This window comes from Loxodonta africana, chromosome 3, assembly GCF_030014295.1.
Source record: "Loxodonta africana isolate mLoxAfr1 chromosome 3, mLoxAfr1.hap2, whole genome shotgun sequence".
NCBI classification, from domain to species: Eukaryota; Metazoa; Chordata; class Mammalia; order Proboscidea; family Elephantidae; genus Loxodonta; species Loxodonta africana.
Window position 1 is genome coordinate 194,416,499 of NC_087344.1, and position 19,031 is coordinate 194,435,529.

The 19,031-nt window shown below is 40.4% G+C and overlaps 1 protein-coding gene across 1 annotated transcript; it reads left to right on the forward strand.

Moving 5' to 3' along the window:
• The first annotated feature begins 5,570 nt into the window (after positions 1–5,570).
• LOC100671769 (olfactory receptor 10J1) lies at positions 5,571–7,160 on the forward strand. The gene has a single exon (XM_003415175.4). The coding sequence runs from the start codon at positions 6,231–6,233 to the stop codon at positions 7,158–7,160; it is 930 nt and encodes a 309-aa protein (XP_003415223.2). The 5' UTR covers positions 5,571–6,230.
• The last annotated feature ends 11,871 nt before the right edge of the window (positions 7,161–19,031 follow it).

Below are 19,031 nucleotides of genomic sequence, written 5' to 3' on the forward strand. Positions count from 1 at the left end.
TTCATTTTTGGCATTAGTACCCATTGCTGTCAAGTTGATTCCGACTCGTAGTTACCCTATAAGAAAGAATAGAACTGCCTCCTAGGGTTTCCAAGGAGCAGCTGATGGATTTGAACTTCGGTTAGAGCCTGAGCTCTTAACCACTGTGCTACCAGGGCCCCTTGGCATTAATGATTGGTGCACAAAATTGAATAATAGTTGTATTAATTGATCTTCCTTCTAGACTTATGGATATTATGCTATCACTGATAGCATTGTACTTCAGGATAGATCTCGATTTGTTCTTTTTGACAATGAATGTGACATCACTCCTCTTCTATTCCTAGCATAGTATGCCATGGGATTGTCTAATTCAAAATGGCCAATACCAATCCATTTCAGCTCACTAATGCCTAGGATATTGATGTTTATGTGTTCCATTTCATTTTCAATGACTTCCAATTTTCCTAGATTCATACTTCATACATTTTACACCCCAGTAATTAATGGATGTTTACACCAGTTTCTTCTTAATTTGTGTCACACTACATGAGCAAATGATGACCCTGAAAACTTGACTCCATCCGTGTCATTAAGGGTGACTCTGCTTTGAGGAGTCAGCTCTTCCCAGTAGTATTTTGAGTGCCTTCCAACCTGAGGGGCTTATCTTCCAGCTATCTCTGACAATGTTCCACTGTTATTCATAAGATTTTCACTGGCCAATTTTTTCAGGAGTAGAACTCCATGTCCTTCCTAGACTATCTTAGCCTGGAAGCTCCACTGACACCTGCCCACTATGGGCAACCCTGCTGATATTTGAAATAGTGTTGGCATAGCTTCCAGCATCACGGCACAACAAAAAGCCATCACAGTACAAAAGCTGGTAGACAAGTGGTGAAGGAGATACTTAAGCAATGTTATATTATAGGTAGTGCATAGGCTTAGGAGCCAGAGAGACATTGTCCCAATCTTAGGCCCACCTTTATGAACTGTGTGTCCTATAGAAAGTTACTTAACCTCCCTAGCCTTCATCCCCTATCTGCACAGTGGGACTGATATTTTCTACTTGCCAGGGTTATGGTGAAGTCTCAACAAGGCTATGAACATAACTTTCCTTGGCACATGGGCAGCAGCAATAGCTGTTAGCATCCCTTTCATTCTCTTCTGCCTTCCCCTCCCTCCACACACACATTGCTCTGTACATCACTCTTCAGTCAACATCAAGTCACTCTTGGTTTTGGCAGAGAGCCCTCATTAACAACAGGGTTCTCGAGAGCTTATTTTCTCAATGACTTTTCCCCATAGTTCCCATTCCTATGTTTCAGTAAAAGGAAACTATTTTCCCAGACAGAATTTCTTCCTGGCTGCACTGCCATGGGTTAACAAGCCACCCAGCTGCTGTTTGTATTTCTACCCCAGATTTCCTTCCTCTACGCTCTACCCACCTACTGGGCCACTACAGCATCATTCCCTTTTTACCCTTAGTTGTCTCAGAGTCACTACAAGGAGTCCCAGAATTCATATATGTATCAATGCTCATATGCCAGGTGAATAAATACTTACACAAACATGTGCTGCTAATTTTAAATGTCACAATTCATTTGAAATCACTTAATTTATTGTTCTCTTTCTCATAACTCACTTTTTCTACCAATAGGTACAAGTAACACAACCATTATTGAGTGGGGATCCATGAAATATTTTGAAATTTAAAAGGATTTTTCACACAGAACAACTGCAGACCCCAGCACTAAGTGACAGGAATCGGGTGGGGAATGCGCGTAGGACTAGACATAACTTTAGAAATAGTATTGACCTCTGTTAAACCTGTTGTGAGCTCTATCGAGGACTCTGGGAGACTCCTACTGGCAACTCCAAAGCATCATTAGGGGTTTTGAACTTGGGACCCTAAACTAAATCAGATGCCGTGGATGAACAACTTGTACCTGGGACCCAGATAAAGCAGTCTTCAAAATTAGGGGAGTTTACAACTGGTTTTGCTAGCTGTTTAGGTAGCTTTCTTCCTATAGTCACCTTGCAGCTGTTCATTCCCATCTACCACCAGATTCCAATCTGTTTATTGTTGATGGCAGAGTCAGGTTCTCACACATCTATCATCTGTAAAATGGGAATAATAGTACTGACTTCATAGGGTGATTGGAGGATTAAGTGAGGCAAAAATTTCCCCAAGTGCTTAACAAATGTTCATTGACTCTGAAGTTGAATACTTCTCCTTTTTCACCAGGCATCACATTTTTATGCCACCTAGCTGGTGCCCCGTTTCCAAAATCTTCCTAATTTGTCCCAAAGCTATGTCACTGTAGTAAATGGAGGTATTTTGCCCAGCTACCCCTTTTTTATTGCAATTCCATGGCCACCAAGTGTATCTAATAATGGACCATTAATATAGAGATAATTTCCTCTGATTCATCTGTTACAATATAAAGCTCTGCGTATTTGTGAATAATCAGGGAATTGACATGAATGAACCTGCTGAGAATACTTATGAGATGATTAGCTCTTTCCCCTCCCTTGATCCACACATTGATTCAGTTACAAGCTCTGTTGATTCTCTTCAAATGTCTCTCACATCTGTCCCTCCTCTCTGAGCCCGCTGCCACCCCTCAAGATCAATCCCAATTAACTACAGCCTGGCCGGTTACATCAGCAGCCTAGCTGGTCTCTTCTTACCAATCTCAAATACATCTTCCCCCTGCTTCCAGATCGATCTGCCAAATCCCGGTGCTGAGAATGCCTTTTTCCAGAAGAGAAGCAAAAGTCCCAGGTAAATAGGAAAAGAGTACAAGGTGGCTGTGGTAAAGAAGTTCATCTCCTTAAGGGGCCAGTTGCTAAGGGACTTTGAAGCCCAGTAACAGGAGGGTAAAATGAGAATCACTTGAGAGGCTCTTGATAGTGGTAAAATCTAAATACTCTAAAATATTTTATAACCTGTATCACTTTATCTCCACAATGTGATTTTCTGTAATTAACTTGAGTCTATTCAGAAATTATCTCCTTCTTGTGCCACTTACATGTGGTATTCATCTCAGCTTATTAAGGTGACCTAAATAGTTTGTGCCCGACTGCTAACCTAAGAGCTGGCGGTTTGAACCCACCCAGTGGCACTGTGGAGAAAAAGTCCTGGTGATCTGCTTCTATCAAAATTACAGCCAAGAAAACCTCTGTAAAACATGGGGACCATAGTCAGAATTGACTCAACAGTAACTAATAATCACAACAGTCACTTGCAACTAAATGCTTAGCTCCTCAAACATTGTTTCAGTATTTCATTCATGTCTGTATTCCCAGCATCTAGCACAGCGCCTGGCACATGCTTCGTGTTTGAAAAATGAATGGACCCCAATAAGCAATACATGTGAAAGTATGCAAAAATGCTAGAGAAGCAACAAACTGATTATTGAAAAGTCTCTAGGGAGAAGTAAGTTTTGATTTAGATCTTGGTGGACTAGCAGAAGTTTGCCAAATGAAGAAGGGAAGGTAATGCCGAGCAAAGGGAACAGAGTGTTCAAAAGCTCATCTCTGTTTCCTAGACCGAGAACAGAATCACTGGTCTAAGGACTGTGCCATTCCAACACAATACGCCACAGGGCTGAAAAACAGGCAGCGTGAACTGTCCTCTGTAGAACCTTGGCTAGATTTGACTACTTTTATTTCAAAGAGGTAAACCTTGGTGGCATAGTGGTTAAGTGCTACGGCTGCTAACCAAAGCATCAGCAGTTCGAATCTGCCAGGCGCTCCTTGGAAACTCTATAGGGCAGTTCTACTCTGTCCTATAGGGTTGCTATAGGGTCACTATGAGTCCGAATTGACTTGACGGCACTTGGTTTGGTTTTTGGTATTCCAAAGAGAAAGCCAGTTTCTCCTGTTTCTAGGGAAAGGGCCTACCTATACTCCCTTAGATTCAAATGGTATAGGACTAAGCTTAAGCTGCCTACCATTATAACTATGGATTTCCAAGGCACATCTATTAAAATGGAAACACATACACAACTGCTTATTCAAACAAGTTAAACTGAACTAAAAATAAAGTAAAATAAAAGCAGCTTCATTTGTTGCAATTCTGTTTTGACATAAAAACTTCTCCCAGAGGGCTAAACCTGAATTAGATAAAGGAACCCTACACGTAACGAGGCCCCCAGGTACCTTCTGTCTGCATCCTTCCAGCCCCAGGTTGACTGTCAGGATGTCTTCAGGGAATGACACCCAAGAGTCCAACTGGCTGCTCCTTAGAGAATGTCTTCTCTGGCTTCAAAGACTTCATCCAAATGAGCTGTCAATGATGCCTCTGTCTCCGAAACCTGACCACATCCCTACTGTGTTTATTGACTGCTCACTCAGTCACAGCCCCTGCCATAAGTCCTCTTGGACACCTTGCTGTTTCCTGCACTGGCACGTTGTGGCCAAGGAGACACCATTTCTGTCTTCACTCCTCGGCCTCCTCCAGCCTAGATTTCCTGTTGTGCCACGGTCCTAGGCAGAGACATGTAAGTGCTCCTTAGGAAAGGAAATTAAATCAGCTTATTACCCATGGGCTATCTTTAACTGATTATAACATAACAACTCTTATCACATCTGGGTGGAAGTCTTCATGAGGATGTGTTTGCTCTTGCCTCCCTTGATTTCCTTTGAAGAATTATAAGCTCCCTAGAGTAGAAGATGCTAACCAGGTCGTAACCTCCATTCTTCTACCTCAAAATGGATTTCAGCCAGATCAGATGGCATTCTAGTCCAGTGTCTCTCAATAGAGATTACACTGGTATTTGAAACAGAACAATTCTTCCTTGGGTGGGACTGCCCTGTATATTCCAGAACACTTAGTGTCATTAATTACCAGGAACATCTGCACCTGTCATTGTAGCAATCACAATCACTGACCCACAGTTTCTGTTTCATCCTAGATGTGCCATACCCCCCTATGGCTGGACCACTGCCTAGCTTATGTTCAAAGGCCTCATGGAAGATAAATGTCTTTGCCATATATCTTAGTGCCAAATGATTTTCCCTGCTGGGGAATATTTTCTATTGCAGCTTTACTCTCTTTTAGTATTCTTAGCGTAAATGATTAATAGCTGTTCACCAACTTCTTTTAAATAAATTTTTATAAACTTAAAGGAGGTTTTCCATACCTTCTAACCTTCATCAAAGATACGATTTATTTTATGCAAAAGTCTTTTTCTAAATATGCATAAGAAAATCAGAATTTAATTTAAAGACACTACAGGAGCTTACTGTTTAAAAGGACAAAAATGTGAAATATTACATAAATTGGAGCGTTCCCCATTGCTCGACACAATGATATATCTTTAGTAAAACTCTGGCCTTTGTATTCAGGTTCTGTTTTTGCTTTAGGTGAGGGACACTTGAATTTGCTGCATCTTCCCTGCTATATTTGTTTACCTCTGCAGAGTAAGTGTATGCCTACTCGCAAAATTGTACTGGCTGTAATTTACCTTCTAGTTTGGGGAAGGTAAGATGTAGTGCAGTTTATAACATTCGTGAATCAGTGTTGTGAACTGTCAGCAGACTTCCATCATTCAGACAGCACTGGCGAGAGGATGGATGTTGGGTAAGGTTTGTCTTTTCCTTCTTAAAAACAAGCTGAACCTTTCTGAATCTGCTCTGTTTCTACTTCCTAAAAGATGTACAAGGGGATGATTCATAGTCTTGAAAGAAAAGATGCCTCCAGTCAATTCTTAAACAAATTGTTTTCAAGCATCTAATTCATGCATAATCCTGAGCTGGTAAGGGATGCAAAGAGGTAAAATGTATTATAAAGTCACTGAGTGGTTGTGTGAGGGCAGTGTAGTGCTAATGCGGATAGAAAATAAATATGAGAACATCAGAGTACAGTATGGTTTCATGGTAGGCTGAAAACTTGAATTGATCTTTGAAGAATAAGGAAATTTTAAATAAGAGGAGGAAATGAGGAAGAACACCCCAGATGGGAAGAAAATTGCGTGTACAGTGAGAATGAGCGTGGTTATGCGGTGAGAAAAAAGAGGCTTATGTAACCCTGGAATGGACAAGAAATTGCAATAGATGGCTGCAGAATAAAATATTTTAAATAAAGTTAAGTAAACCCAGGGATTGACTGTAATCCACTGGGAAATGTTTCCCCAGGTTTATAGATGAGAACTAAGTTCAATCAATCTCAGAAACGTGCTTAAACTCCCTTGCTGAAATCATGTAACTCTTTTATTCTTCTACATTACAGTCTTGGTGACCACTCAATGAAGAGAGAAAACCACACTTTCATCCTTGAATTTGTTTTCCAAGGTTTTTCCAGGTTCTGTGAGCACCAACTCACCCTCTTTTTGGTGTTTCTTACATTGTACATCTTAACCCTGGCAGGCAATATCATCATTGTGACCATTATCCAGATTGATCCTCATCTTCACACCCCCATGTATTTCTTCCTGGGCATGCTGTCCACTTCAGAGACTGTATATACACTAGTCATTCTCCCAAGGATGCTTTCCAGCCTCGTGGGTATGAGCCAGTCCATCTCATTAGCAGGTTGTGCCACGCTGATGTTCTTTTTTGTAACCTTTGGCATCACTAACTGCTTCCTGCTCACAGCAATGGGATATAACCGCTATGTGGCCACCTGCAATCCCCTGAGGTACACAGTTAGCATGAACAAGAGGATGTGTGCCCAGTTGGTATGGGGGGCATGCAGCATTGGGATGATTGTAGCAATGACACAGGTGACATCTGTATTCAGGTTACCTTTCTGTGCTACAAAGGTGGCCCATTTCTTCTGTGACATCCGACCTGTGATGAAGCTCTCCTGCATTGACACCACCATCAATGAGATCCTGACTTTTATCATCAGTATTTTGGTACTTGTCGTACCTATGGGTCTAGTTTTCATCTCTTATGTCCTCATTATCTCTACAATCCTCAAGATTGCTTCAGTCGAGGGCCAGAAGAAGGCCTTTGCCACCTGTGCCTCCCACCTCACTGTGGTCATTGTCCACTATGGCTGCGTCTCCATTGCCTACCTCAAGCCCAAGTCAGAGAACACCAGAGATCAGGATCACTTGATTTCAGTGACTTACACTGTCATCACCCCCCTACTGAACCCTGTGGTATATACCCTGAGGAATAAAGAGGTCAAGGATGCTCTGTGCAGGGCTATTGGTAGAAAATTCTTCTGACAATTTGGGAAGTGTTCTTCTGAGGATCTTAGCATCCACTCTACACAGAAATATGAGTATTACAGCCACATATCCTTGGGAAGATAAGGCTGGTAAAGACCTGCCCTTTAAGTAGGAGGTGAAGAGCAGAACAGCAAGATCATCAAACCAGGAGTCTGAACACTTTAAATAAAGGCCTTAGTTGAAGAACTGACTTTGTTTATGTGGATAAGTAAATGAAGAGATCAGGTCGTAGCATGGGCTAAAGATTTTCCACTGCCTTTTAATTTCCTTTTGGGTCTCCACCTAATGAAAGCAACAGTAATCCCCTTTGGGAAAACAGAATCCAGTGCACATTTCAAAAATTTTCCCCCACATCCCTTTCTTCCTACTTAAGACCACAAGTGTTTCTCTATCCTGTCTTTATTAGAACCTGTCTAAATATGCTGTATCAGGTGTTAAATCACTATGCAGATAGGGAGTGTGTTCCCGGGATTTATAGCCCAGGGGAACTAGACTTCTTCTTCTGGAATCTGTAGCTTCAATTCATCCCAAATTCTAGCTAAACTGCTGGTTAATGGCAGTGACCATAGACAGTTCAATTAGAGATCCTGGCAAAAAAAATTTTTTGGGGGGGGGGCAAAACCAGATCTTGTCAGCTATAGGAACAGCCTCTTGAGGTCACATTTCTGGATCTTCCTAAGTCAGTTCATCTGCCAATAACTCAGAAAGCATGTAATGGGCAACCAGGGTGGAAGGCTGTGTGCTGGATCCTGGGGAAACAAACATTGCCTGACTCCAAAAGCTCAGAGTACAGTGACAAAGACAACAATATAAAAGTGTAATTGCAATACTTTATGATAAGTGGTATATACAAAAGATTAAAAGAGGACTAAGAAGAGAAAGACAGAGAGAAAGACAGACCAAGAGACACGGAGACCCTGTTTGAGATGTCAGAGAAGTCTTCAGAAAGGAGATCATTTGAGCTGGCTTTTTTTTTTTTTTTTAATAGATGGTTACTACTTTTTTTAATTTTTATTGTGTTTTAAGTGAAAGTTTACAAATCAGATCAGTCTCTCATGCTAAAATTTATATACACCTGGCTGTATACTCCTAATTACTCTCTCTCTAATGAGACAGCACACTCCTTCCCTCCACTCTCTATTTTTGTGTCCATTCGGCCAGCTTCTGACCCTCTCTGCTCTCTCATCTCCCCTCCAGACAGGAGATGCCCACATAGTCTCATGTGCCTACTTGATCCAAGAAGCTCATTCTTCACCAGTATCATTTTCTATCCAGTCCAGTCCAATCCCTGTCTGAAGAGTTGGCTTTGGGAATGGTTCCTGTCTTGAGCTAACAGCAGGTCTGGGGACCATGACCTCCGGTGTCCTTCTAGTCTCAGTCAGACCATTAAGTCTGGTCTTTTCACAAGAATTTGGTATCTGCATCCCACTGCTTTCCTACTCCTCCAGGGGTTCTCTGTTGTGGTCCCTGTCAGGGCAGTCATCAGTTGTAGCCAGGTCCCATCTAGTTCTTCTGGTCTCAGGCTGCTGTAGTCTCTGGTTTATGTGGTCCTTTCTGTCTCTTGGGCTCATAATTACCTTGTGTCTTTGGTGTTCTTCATTCTCCTTTGCCATTTGAGCTAGCTTTAAAACACTGATGAGTCACTGTCCTATGGACAAGTTGGAGGAAAAGAATTCCAAAGAAAAGGAACAATGCATTCAAAGGTATGAAAGCAAGAGGAAATGTAAAATGATTCAGTATACTGAGTCCAGGTTATGAGGGGGAAAATGAAAGGAAATAAGATGAGAATGGTAGGCTGAGGTAAGATTGTAAAGGTCTTGTATGCTAAACCAAAGAATTTCGGTCTTAAATTTTAGATAACAAGAATCACCTAAGACTCAGGAAAATTAGGATTTGGTTTATGAGGTGTCCTTGGCATGTGAATTCTTGGCATCCTTATTGTCCCTACTTGGCTCCACTGAGACCTCAAAGAAGCTGTATGGATATACAGACTACAAGCCAAGAAAATCCTGGCGAAAAGGGAATATGACTAGGGTGTTTTGAGGAAGTTCACAGAAATAACTTTGTATTTATGATGAAGCTGAATCAGACAATCAAATAGAGCATGGAGCAGAGATAGACCAAGAAGTATTATATAGATTTGGTATTTTGAAGTTCAGATGATTGCCCAGTGAAGGATCAGCTAGAGAATCAAAGACTTGCTGGCAAGTCAATGACTATCATGGACCTCAGACCTAGTGGCACCATAGCACCTTCACACGCCTTCCATTATAATCAAGGGATGTGTGCATTAATCAGAGAAGCCTTACCTTCAAAAGAGGGTCAGAGACCCGAAGGGCACATGCATCCACACTTCAGACCATATCACAGCTACAGGACCTCTGTCAGGATTGACAGAGGCAATAGCAAAAATCAAACCATTCCTAAAGTTTTCTAAGAACATAAGATGAATAAAGTAATTAAAACCAAGCTGTTAAATGGCAAAGGAAAATTGAATAATTAAAAAGGAAGTATTATAGGCAAAGGGTTTGACAGTCATTCAATCAACATTAATGGAGTCTTTAATACATATCATAAACTGTACTAGACATGGAAAATGCCAAAATAAACTCCATAATGTGCCCTTCATGGAGTTCCCAGTCACACAGGGGAGAAAGGCATATGCAGAACTCACCATAATGCAACGTGAAAGAGAAATGGGCAAAGAGTGCTTAATATTTAATCATAAAGAAGAAGCCCTTGGGATATTTTTTCCTGATCTATATAAAGCTAAATCTCATCAAGCAGAGAAAGAACCTTGAATGCCAGAGTTCATTGAAATAAATGTGTGTTACCTAGACAATCCTGCTCTCTTGATCTATGTGTGGGGCCATCTCCTGGAGCTGAGAGCTATGTTTGTTTCTGAGGGACATCACTCAGACCATCTTAAAGCTGTGAACTTCTAGTACATTTATCAATGAATTTTCTCAGAAATCTTGTTTGAATGAACATCTTAACAGCCAGACATCATGCAATCAAACCTTTTCAACAGCTTTTCTTACTCCATCAAGGTACTGACCACAGAAGTTTTTTCACCTGCTGAAAGGTCTCAATCTCTTACAGAATAATTGGCTGGTTAAAAATGATCCAAGAGGAATCTGGCCACTTCCCCAGGATTATTTTGAAAACAACTTACAAGGAGTATCATTTAATGGTAAAAACCTTTTCTGTACTTGTGGCCCCTTGTCCAAAATTACTCTCCCAACCATTATTTCCCTAGGTTCTCAGAATGATCCAAAGAGGGAGGCAGGAACACTGATCTCCATTGTACAGATGATAATGCAAAGATAAAGAGGTGAAGGTAGAACTTGAACTTATGCTAACTAACTGGGCTGGTGTTTTCTGTTTATACAGAGTATATCGCCAAGGGCATCTCATACTAGAGAAATCAAGGTAAACAAAAACTTCAAATTCCTCAGGGCCTCAAACTTCCAAAACAAAATGAAGTCTCATTTCCAACCCTTTTTTGAGAGAAAGAAATCTGGGTCTTATGTGAAAGGGCCACCTAGGATCCTAACTTTAGCCAGTGGAGACCCCCAAGAAAGCACCTTTAGCAACAGGTCAAGCTGTAAAATCTTATTCATGCAGGAATCAGCTAAGATTTTACGTATCCACCTTCTCTAGTCTTAAATCAAGTCAGACAAAAACAGGGCTCCATGAACAAATCCGGCACATACTTAGTCCGCTTTAAGAATTCAGTAAACACTGAGAAATGTTATGTCTGGAGGTAGGGCCTGGGAATAGAATGGTGAAAAATGCTAAGTTCGCATCCTCTAGACAAGGAGATGTTGTTGTTGCTGTTGTTGTTTGGTGCCGCCAAGTCAGTTCTGACCATTGCGACACTACGTACAACAGAATGAAACACTGCTGAGTCCTGCATCACCCTCACAATCGTTGTCATGCTGTAGCCCATTGTTGCAGCCTCCGTGTCAATCCGTCTCATTGAGGGAGGTAGATATATCTATATTTACAAATTTATTTATAATATTTGCAAACTGATTAGTGTTAAACTAGAGCATGACATGGGTAATGGGAACTGAGAAGGAAGACACATTTAGCTCTAATCAATGTTTTAAGTAATAAACAAAAGAAAACAATTTCAGCTTCTTGGCCAGCCAACCAATTCACTTGTCCTCAATTAGCAATAGAAGGTGAGGCTTTGTGGTAGGAAGATCTGAGGTCTCTACTGTTTTCCATACTCTTGTTTAGAAGAAAAACTCCAGCTACTCAAGCAGTAAACTCATTTCTGTAGGAGCCAGCTGAAATTTTAGAGAGCATGAATATCTGCATCAGCACCTCACCTACTGACTGCCTAGCAGGGGTTAGGCTAGAATACATCAGATCACTTCTTAATATCCCTATTGCTGATGGACATCTCCCTTGTCACCCCATGGATCCACCATAGACACAGATCTCGGAGACATCTGTAACCCTGAAGGAAAACCTCTGCACTTATAATCAAGGGATGTGGGAGAGAGCACAATGTAAACAAGGTCAACACCTCAACCGGGGATAGTGGTTACTGCTTTACCTCCAAAACCTCATGAAATTGGGAGTCATAGAATTTAAGTAACTCACAAAAAAATACAGAGCTAATAAGTGAGAGAGCCAGGGCTTGAATCCTAGTCTACTGGCTGCAAGTCTACCCTTTGCTCTATGTTGCAGCTGCAAGGTGTGACTGGTAGAAATAGACTCCAAAACGAAGTTCACCATAGGATCTCAGCATTCACAAAGGAGAGCGCTCCTCCTTTAAGAGAAGGGGATTTGGCAGAGTAAATAAAAGAATCTTCTCAATGGGGTTGAGAAAGAGAGGAATATTTTTTTTTCTTTGATTACGTAGTTGAGTTTACTAAAGACTAGCAGATAGATGCAACAGTGTCTAGGTGTCATCCTAGAAACTTCCATGGATCCTCAGGGTAGCTGCAGGATGGACTGTGCTCTCACCTAAGTCTGTGCTGTCATTTGTTCACTCATTCACCAGCTCCAGGCCACCTCATGTATTCCTGTTTGGCTTCTGGCTCCCCAGCATCAACAGCCCCCTACCCTTGCCCTGGGAATGAGCTCACTCTGGCCTCTTATGGTCTGTGAGTCCTTAACACAACTTGTCAGTAGTATCAGCATAGTTTATAAAACACTTTTATTTGATCCTCACCACATGCCTGTGATGGTGGCAGAGACAACACTTCATTCACTTTATCAATTAGGATAGTGAGGCTCAGAGGAGACAAGTAGTCTGTCAAGTCAGACAGCTGGTGAGTATTAGAATCCTGATTTAAGCCCAGTTAATTGCCCCAAATCTACCCTCTTTCATTCTTCCTCTTTTTTTTAAGATATGTCCCTTTCATTTATTCTGTGGCAAGTGAGTTTTAGCTCCAGTGTACCTCCATCCTCCTAAGCAACCCTTCTGGATTTAAATAGTTGCTGCTTTCCACAGGAATGGCAGCAAGTGACGTCTTCAGGCAGGCTGTTTTCCACTATCGTGGTTCAGTAAGAGGGGCATTTGCCACTTGGTTCCGTATTGTCTCAGCTTGCCTGAATATAAGGGCTCCCTTTTCCACTCCCCTGTCATTGCCCTCCAGTGTTCCAGCCTCTTCTGTTCTAGAGGTGTTAGGGTTGTTCTGAATCTTTCATAGATCATCTACACAGGTATTTTGGATGGGAGAATTACTAAGTTACTTTTTATGGATGATCAATGACCTCCCAGCTGGCTGCTGTCAATAAACCTTACTAAATAGCAACAAGGAGGATACCAAGCATAGCATTTGGGTGCCAGACTCCCAGGAGCCTCCCTGCATTGCTCAAACAAGACTGATCAGTGTTTCCTTGCTAATTTTACTCCTGTGCAGTTCCTCCCTTTGACCTCAGCTAGCTCAAGGATATCTATCTAGCCTTGTAAATTAAAAAAAAAAAAAAAAACACGCTCTCCAAGTGTGCATGCAAATCCTCCTATTTTATACCGTTTTGAACTTAAAAGTCAAGAATTTTCACTTTTTTCCCCTGAAGCCTTCTTAAAACCAAGCAATAGTTTAGCTTAACTAGTAAAAAAAAAAAAGTCTGCCTTGAGCATTATGCTCTTTTAAAAACTATATATGGGACCCCGTAGACACCAGCAACTTGAAAGACTGGATAGAAACCTTAGGGGCAGTGAGTTTATGTTAATGCAGGAGGAATAACTCAGAAAAGAAGGTTGAGAATCGTTGCACAACTTGAAGAATATAATCAAGGTCACTAAATTGTACACATAGAAACAGTTGCGTTGGTATGTGTCTTGCAATATATTCTCAACAATAACAACAAAATAAATAAAATTTTTGAAAAAGAATTTTCACTTTTTTCTCTAATTCTTTGACATTCTCACTTTAACCAAAGTTTTTGGAGGAGTTGGTGATTGATGACTAATTCTAAAAACAGAAGGTGGGAGTGTGGGGAGAGGAAAGACTCAGGGTAAAATATAAGATGGAATGGAGGGATGGCAGGAAAGAATACTAAAATACACTTTACTAATTTCTCTAGTCTTTCACTTGTTCTGCAACCTGTTGATTTAGAATGTTTATAGCACAGAACAATTTAGACTCTAAGCCTTCTCTTACTGGGCCATTTTAGCTAAACTTCTTATTTCTGATTAAAATAGGAATAGATGGATGCAACAGTTAGTGTTCACTCTGTACAAAATTCCTCAAAGATTTAACCAGAAGAGAAAGTTAACATTATCCAAAACACTGGACTAATACCCAGTGTAAGACACTTCCAGTTTCAGCTCCAACATATAAAGAATTTGAAAGTTGTTAACCTACCCTTAAAACAAGAAAAAGTGGGACAAACAAAAAAATCAACAAATCATTTTGGCCCATCGGAGAACTGAAGTCATAGGCCAAACCACAGTCTGGATAGCTAAAGTGGCAGGTGCATCCAGAGAGATAAGACTAGAATTGTCTGGAACAGGAGACACTAGAACCCGTAACTGGTAGGAACACTTAAATGGTAATTTCAACAATTTCCTGGAGGATGATTATGGACTAGCTTGAGAGTGAGAAACTCCTGTGAACTCCAGTCTTAGAGAGGTCCCCACACTATCATGAACCTTACCTCTAGGAATTCCATCAGGTTATCACAGAAAAGATTTGAATCAGATCACCTCATGGTTCTGTCAGGATAAGGGGAAAAGCAGTCATTGTGAAATACATCCAGAGGTTTCTTCATGACAAATGCAAACAGGGAAAACAACTTTGCCAGTGCCATATTCCAGCTAAGGGAATGGAATACTTTCACTCCGGTAGCTTCCAGCTTCTTTTCTCAACTAAGGGGAAAAAATACATAGTCAACAAGGCTCAGGGCTTCAAGGAAATAAATTGGGAATGCTGCAGTCAGGGCTGCAACATTTACAATCACACACCAACAGGATTCCAATATAACAGTAGATAACAGCTGAGAGATCTGAAACACATAGACGCTCTCTAAGGAAGAGTTCTTAGGGCAAATCAACGTCAATGGGGAGATAAGAACAAAGACACTATGGGATTGTAGGCCTCTGGCACCTACAGCAAACATTAAACAAGCCCAAATTCTGGACAGATCAACATAAATCTTAACATTAAAGGTCCATTTACCTCAATTCCAATTATTCAACACAACATATATGACTTCCAACAAAAAATTACAAGGCATGCCAAAAGGCAAAAAAATACACAGTCTGAAAAGACAAAGCAAACATCAGAACCAGATGTTGGAGTTATCAGAGAATTTAAAATAATTATGAGCAATACGTTCAGGGCTTTAAAGGAAAAAGTAGACAACAAGCAACACCAGGTGAGTAATGCAAGAAAAAAGAAGGAAACACTAAAAAAGTTCAAAAGAAAATACTAGAAGTCAAAAACAATGCAACAGAAATAAAGATTGCCTTCTATGGGCTTGTCAATAGAGTCATCACGTCTGAGGAAAAAAAATCAGTGAGCTTGAAGATATAGGCAAATAGACACCTCCCAAATTGAAATGCAAACATAGAATAATAATAAAAAAGACCATCAAAGAATTATGGGACAAACAAAAAAATAAGTGGGACAAACAAAAAAATCAACAAATCATTTTGGCCCATCGGAGAACTGAAGTCATAGGCCAAACCACAGTCTGGATAGCTAAAGTGGCAGGTGCATCCAGAGAGATAAGACTAGAATATGCATAAATGTAATAACAGAAAGAGAAGAGAGAATGGGGCAGAAGAAATACTGGAAGTGATAATGATTGAGAACTTTCCAAAATTAATGACAAATATCAAACCATGGATCTGGGAATCTCAGAGAACACCAAACAGGACAAATAATGAAAAACAAACAAAGAAAAAGCCCACACATCGGCATATCATATTCCAACATCCAAAAACCTAGGATGATGAATAAGTTCTGACAGAAGCAAAGGAAAAATAAGTGACCTATAGAGAAACAAGGATAAGAATTGCAGCCGACTTCTCATCAAAAACAATTCAATCAAGAAAAGAGTAAAACAAAATATTTAAAGTGTTGAAAGAAACAAAACACAAACCTAAATTCTGTATCCATCATTATTGTTTTTCAAAAGTGAAGGAGAAATAAAGACTTTCTCAGACCAACGAAACAGGGAATTCATCACCAGCAGACCTTCATGCAAGAAATATCAAAAAAAAAAAAAAAAAAGGTTTTCAGGGAGAAGGAAAATACAGGTCAGAAATGTGGGTCAAAAGAGAAGGAATAAATGGAGTGCCAAATAAAATATTTTATTTTTCTTATTCTTAATTGATCTGAAAGACAGCTTTTTTTAAAAAAAAGCAATAATTGTAAATGTATTGGCTAATGATAGCTTATAGATCAATGAAATGAAAGACAGCAATATCAGAGCTACAAGAGGGAAGAATAGGAACACTCTATTACTAGGTACCTGTACTACCACGAGGGAAACCCTGGTAGCATAGTGGTTAAGTGCTACGGCTGCTAATCAAAGGGTCGGCAGTTCAAATCCACCAGGCGTTCCTTGGAAACCCTATGGGGCAGTTCTACTCTGTCCAATAGAGTCGCTATGAGTCGGAACTGAGTCCACAGCACTGGGTTTGGTTTCTGGTTTTGGTACTACTATGGATACCCTGGTGGTGTAGTGGTTAAGAGCTATGGCTGCTAACCAAAAAGGTCGGCAGTTTTAGCGTAATTTGAAAGTGGACTCAGATTAAAAATGTATATTGTAAACTCCAGAGCAACTATTGTATTTTAAAAAGAAGTATAACAGATGTCGTAAGAGAAGAGATAAAGTGGAATCATATAAACCAAAACCAAACCCACTGCCGTCGAGTCAATTTCTACTCATAGTGACCCTGTAGGACAGAGTAGAACTGCCTCATAGGGTTTCCGAGGCCGTAAGTCTTTACAGAAGCAGACAGCTACATATTTCTCTTGCAGAGCTGCTGGTGGGTTGGAATCATCAACTATTCAGTAAGCATCCCAGTGCTTAACCACTGCACCACCATATAAAAATGCTAAATTAAAACCAGAGAAAGCACAAACAAGAAGGGTGGGAGGTAAACAAAGAAGAAATGCAAGGGATAGAAAACAGTATTAAATATTTTAGATATTAATCCAACTGTATCAATAAGCCGGAAACCCTGGTGGCGTAGTGGTTAAGTGCTACGGCTGCTAACCAAAAGGTCAGCAGTTCAAATCTGCCAGGCTCTGCTTGGAAACTCTATGGGGCAGTTCTACTCTGTCCTATAGGGTCGCTATGAGTCAGAATCGACTCGACGGCAGTGGGTTTGGTTTTGTGTGTGTGTGTGTGTGTTTTTTTTTTTTTTTTTGGTTTATATCAATAAGCACTTTAAATGTGAATGATCTAAATACAACTAAAGGCAGATTACAGAAGTAGACAAAAACAAGACTCACCTATATATTGTTTGCAAGAAATCCACTCAGATAGTTTAAAAGTAAAGGGATAGAGAAATATATACCATGCTTTGCTGGCGGCGTTGTTAAGTGCTATAGAGTAGATTCCAACTCATAGCGACCTATGTACCATAGAATGAAACATTGCCCAGTCCTGTGCCCTTATCTCAGTCATTGCTATGTTTTAGTTTTGTTGCAGTCCATCTCCTTGAGAGCCTTCCTCTTTTTCTCTGACCCTCTACCTTAACAACCATGATGTCCTTTTCCAGGGACTAATTCCTCTTTATAACATGTCCAACGTACGTGAGATGAAGCCTGGCCATCCTCGTTTCCAAGGAGCACTTTGGTTGTGCTTCTTCAAGACAAGACTTGTTCATTCTTCTGGCAGTCTGTGGCAAATTCAATATTCTTCACCCACACCATCGTTCAAAGGCATCGATTCCTCTTTGGTCTTCCTTATTCATTGTCCAGCTTTCACATGCATATGAGGCGAATGAAAATATCACAGCTTGGGTCACTCTTCCCTTAGTCATCAAGGTAACATCTCTGCTTTTCAACACTTTAAAGAGGTCTTTTGCAGCCAATTTACCCAATACAACACTTCATTTGATTTCTTGACTTGCTTCTATGGGTGTTGATTGTGGAGCCAAGTAAAATGAAATCCTTGACAACTTCAATCTTTTCTCTGCTTATCATGATGTTGCTTTCTTTATGTTGAGGTGTAATCCATACTTAAGGCTGTAGTCTTTGATATTCATCAGTAAGTACTTCAAGTCTTCACTTTCAGCAAGCAAGGTTGTGTCATCTGCATATCGCAGTTTGTTAATGAGTTTTCCACCAATTCAAATGCCACATTTTTTTCATATAGCCCAGCTTCTCCGATTATTTGCTTAGCACACAGATTGAATAAGTATGGTGAAAGGATACAGCCCTAACACACAACTTTCCTGATTTTAAACCACGAAGTAACCATTTGTTCTGTTCAAATGACTGCCTCTCAGTCTGTGCCCAAGTTCCTCAAAAGCACGAGGGAGTGTTCTGGAATTCCCATTCTTTGCAATGTTATCCATAATTTGTTATGATCCACACAGTTGGATGCCTTTGCATAGACAATAAAACACAGGTAAACACCTTTCTGGTATTTTCTGCTTTCAGCCAAGATCCATCTGACATCAGTGATAATATCCTTCGTCCCACAGCCTCTTCTGAATCCAGTTTGAATTTCTGGCAATTCCCAGTCCATGTACTGCCGCATCCACTTTTGACTTATCTTCAGGAAAATTTTACATGAGTGTGATATTAGTGATATTGTTTGATAATTTCTGCATTCTGCAAGATCACCTTTTTTTGGAATGGACACAAATATGGGTCTCTTCCAGTCAGTTGTCTGTCTTCCAACTGTCTTCCAAATTTCTTGGTATAGATGAGTGAGCACCTCCAGCGCTGCATCCATTTGTTGAAACATCTCAGTTGATATTCTATCAATTCCTGGAGCCTTGTTTTTCACCAGTGCTTACAGTGCAGCCTGGATTTCATCCTTCAGTACCATGGGTGCTTTATTATATTCTGCCTCTTAAAATGGCTGAATGTCGACCAATTCTTTTTGGGACAGTGACTCTGTGTATTCTTTCCACCTTCCTGTGCTTCCTTATGCTTCCTGTGTTGTTCAATATTTTGCCCATAGAATCCTTCAAAATTGCAACTCCAGGGTTGAATTTTTTCTTCAGTTCTTTCAGCTTGAGAATTGCCCAGTGTGTTCTTTTCTTTTGGCTTTCTAACTCTAGGTCTTTGCACATTTCATTATAATTTTTTACTTTGTCTTCTTAAGCCATCCTTCAAAATCTTCTGTCCAGCTCTTTTATTTCATTCCTTCCTTTTGCTTTAGCTACTCTACATACAAGAGCAAGATTTGTGCTGCGTTAGCTAATGGGAC